At 38.4% G+C, this 2,500-nt stretch overlaps 1 protein-coding gene and 1 long non-coding RNA gene across 7 annotated transcripts in view; one reads left to right on the forward strand and one right to left on the reverse strand.

The window, feature by feature from the left end:
* Positions 1–2,500, forward strand: part of LOC136832823 (uncharacterized) — a 422,550-nt gene that overhangs the window by 74,541 nt on the left and 345,509 nt on the right. The gene's annotated exons all lie outside the window — the stretch shown is intronic.
* The window catches only part of LOC136832822 (lachesin-like), a 624,154-nt gene that overhangs the window by 23,641 nt on the left and 598,013 nt on the right, over positions 1–2,500 (reverse strand). For all 4 annotated transcript variants that reach the window (XM_067094441.1, XM_067094442.1, XM_067094445.1 and 1 more), the window contains exons 6-7: positions 2,409–2,500; positions 1,320–1,460 (exon numbers count right to left, since the gene is read on the reverse strand). The exon at positions 2,409–2,500 is cut by the window's right edge and continues 37 nt beyond it. In XM_067094441.1, the coding sequence (XP_066950542.1) occupies positions 1,320–1,460; positions 2,409–2,500 (233 nt within the window). The remainder of the gene's footprint in view (positions 1–1,319; positions 1,461–2,408) is intronic.

Genomic DNA, 2,500 nt, shown 5'->3' on the forward strand with positions numbered 1-2,500 from the left:
TGTCAGTCTGTTCCAGCCGTCACCGAGTCAACATCTACGCTGCGACCTCTCCTAATGAAATATATCTTTCAAAAGTTATAACTTTAATTACACCTCAGTTTTACCCGAAGAAAAGTAGTGTTTCTCAATTTCATCACTAAACATCGTCAAGCCAGTGATTTAAGGATTATAATGATATATGAATTATGTACTTCAGTAAACTTAATGCTAAAATATGTGTAGTGAAATAAACGAGGCTATTTTCTGCGCGCATCCCCACTCATTTTGATATTCTTAATCTTTTGCTTGTTATTTTCATATCGACAGCCATACCTATAATTCTCTGGTATCATTGTCATCCATGACATTTAAGCTACGATATTGTATGAAACAGACGATAAATGATAAATACACTGCGATGTCACATAAGGAATGGAAGAATATATTTTATATTAAATATTTCATGTTTATTTCACTATACACATTTTAGCATTGTTCACCGAAGTACATAATTCATATATCATTATAATCCTAAAATCATTGGCTTGACGATGTTTAGCAATGAAATTGAGAAACTACTTTTCTTCGGGTAAAACTGAGGTTTAATGAAGGTTATAACTTTTGAAAGACATATTTCATGAGGAGAGGTTGCAGTGTAGATGTTGAATCAGTGACGGCTGGAACAGACTGACTAGTTTCCAGCTCTGTGACAGGCTGATCAATGGCCAGTCAGGAGCGTCATAAGAGACGGGGTTAGATATCAGATGCACGGGTACTGTGAATTGATAATAGTAACATTTTATGCCGATCTGGGCAAAAATAAATTACCAAGAATTTAGCCAGGGTATATGCTGTCAGTAAATATCTCATTAGAACGAAAAGAAGTTTCATGGGGCATTCATTCCACCCATTCGTTCGTCCTTTTTAAACCTGAAGGCATTTCTGACTGTTGTATTGACCCGTTGTTATTTAAACGAAAATGGAAGTGGAAGTGATAAGAGTCACTTTATAGAGGTTTCACAGACAAGCAAATGGAATGTTGATTTGCCTAATTGTTTTTTCTTTGTGATTTGGTTTATTGACCTTAATAATAGATTATTGTAACTTGGAAATTGCTCTCGGCACCACTTTTCGATCTCTTCAGCTGATGTGTTAATGTCCCTCTGTCGTAAAGAAATGTTAAATGGCCTTCTCTCGTAAAGAAATGCCGAAGGAATGGAAAATCCGGGGTTATGCAGCCACTGAAAGTAAAGACATGTTGCAGTACTTTAAACAGAATCAGCATGGGAGAATTCAACGGAGTTTAAACATAATGACAACACGCCAGAAAGAACACCTACCTGAATCATAGATCATGTTCCCGTCCCCTCTGGTCCAGTAGTTTAGAGAAGTGGGGTGGGCCTCTGTAAAGCACTCGAGTACGACCGTGCTGCCCCTGCCTGCCGCTATGAGCTGGTGGGGTATCCAAAGCATCGGGGGAACTGCGCCAGACGAGATGGAAAAATAACCTTAGCACTGAGTTCAGGGTGGAAAAAAAATGATGACGTCATTAAGAAGTTTTCTTTTCTGTTGAAAACGAGTAACGGTGACGTGTACAAGATGAACGGAGAATAGTATACAGGTATACAGTATATGGCATACTGAACAACAAACAGATGAATCTGTGTAATCATGTTTACTGTGTAAAAAAGTGATACAGCGTATTTTATATAATATCTAAATTTGTATCGTGTTGTATAGGCTACTCAGGCTGTTAAGATAGTATAAAGTAAAAAAAGACGAACTTTGTGGTATTTTCACAGATGTTAATGTCATGAAACTGACCTTCCTAAATAATTCCATGAAATGTAAGTTAGCTTCAGAAAATGAAAAGGTTGATGGATCGGAAGTTTAAAGCCGAAGTACCCGCCAAAAAGAATCTTCAACTGAAGCAGGTTCAGCATGTATGATATGTACAATAAAGAGGTTTGATGCTGAGGCAAAGCAACAGACGATTATTGGAGATGAATTATCTATATAGGTTCTGGCGCTTGTCCTAATGGCCTAAATCTTATGAATAATCTATAAATCAACAGAAGATTATTGAACAACAGGCCAAAACAGATAGAGTAAATGATATAATGTTATTTTCGATGTACCAAGAGGGAAAATGCTCGGATAGGAGGTATAAGTCAACGTGTAGTGGGTTCAGTTTTGACTGCACAGGCCGACTGTGCAGCCTTAACTACACAGGTAAACTGAACGTTAGTGTTAGTGGTGGCCTCTAGGTAACAGCTTTGCTGTCCCAGTGAAGCAGTTCATACTTCATAAAATCTGAAAAAATCTTTTTCCCTTTTGGTACCCGAAACCATGGAACCTATCCTACAGTCTTCTCTGATATCGTCTTGCAAAGAACGAAGCTGAAACTGATTAGACCACGGGACACTCACAATCGACGCTGACCAACATTCTTTTGCTGACCGTTGGAGGATGACCGTTGGAAGCGATGCATAAATAGGCCCCCATGTCCATTCGGCTGACT

The sequence above is a fragment of the Macrobrachium rosenbergii genome, chromosome 50 (assembly GCF_040412425.1).
Source record: "Macrobrachium rosenbergii isolate ZJJX-2024 chromosome 50, ASM4041242v1, whole genome shotgun sequence".
NCBI lineage: Eukaryota > Metazoa > Arthropoda > Malacostraca > Decapoda > Palaemonidae > Macrobrachium > Macrobrachium rosenbergii.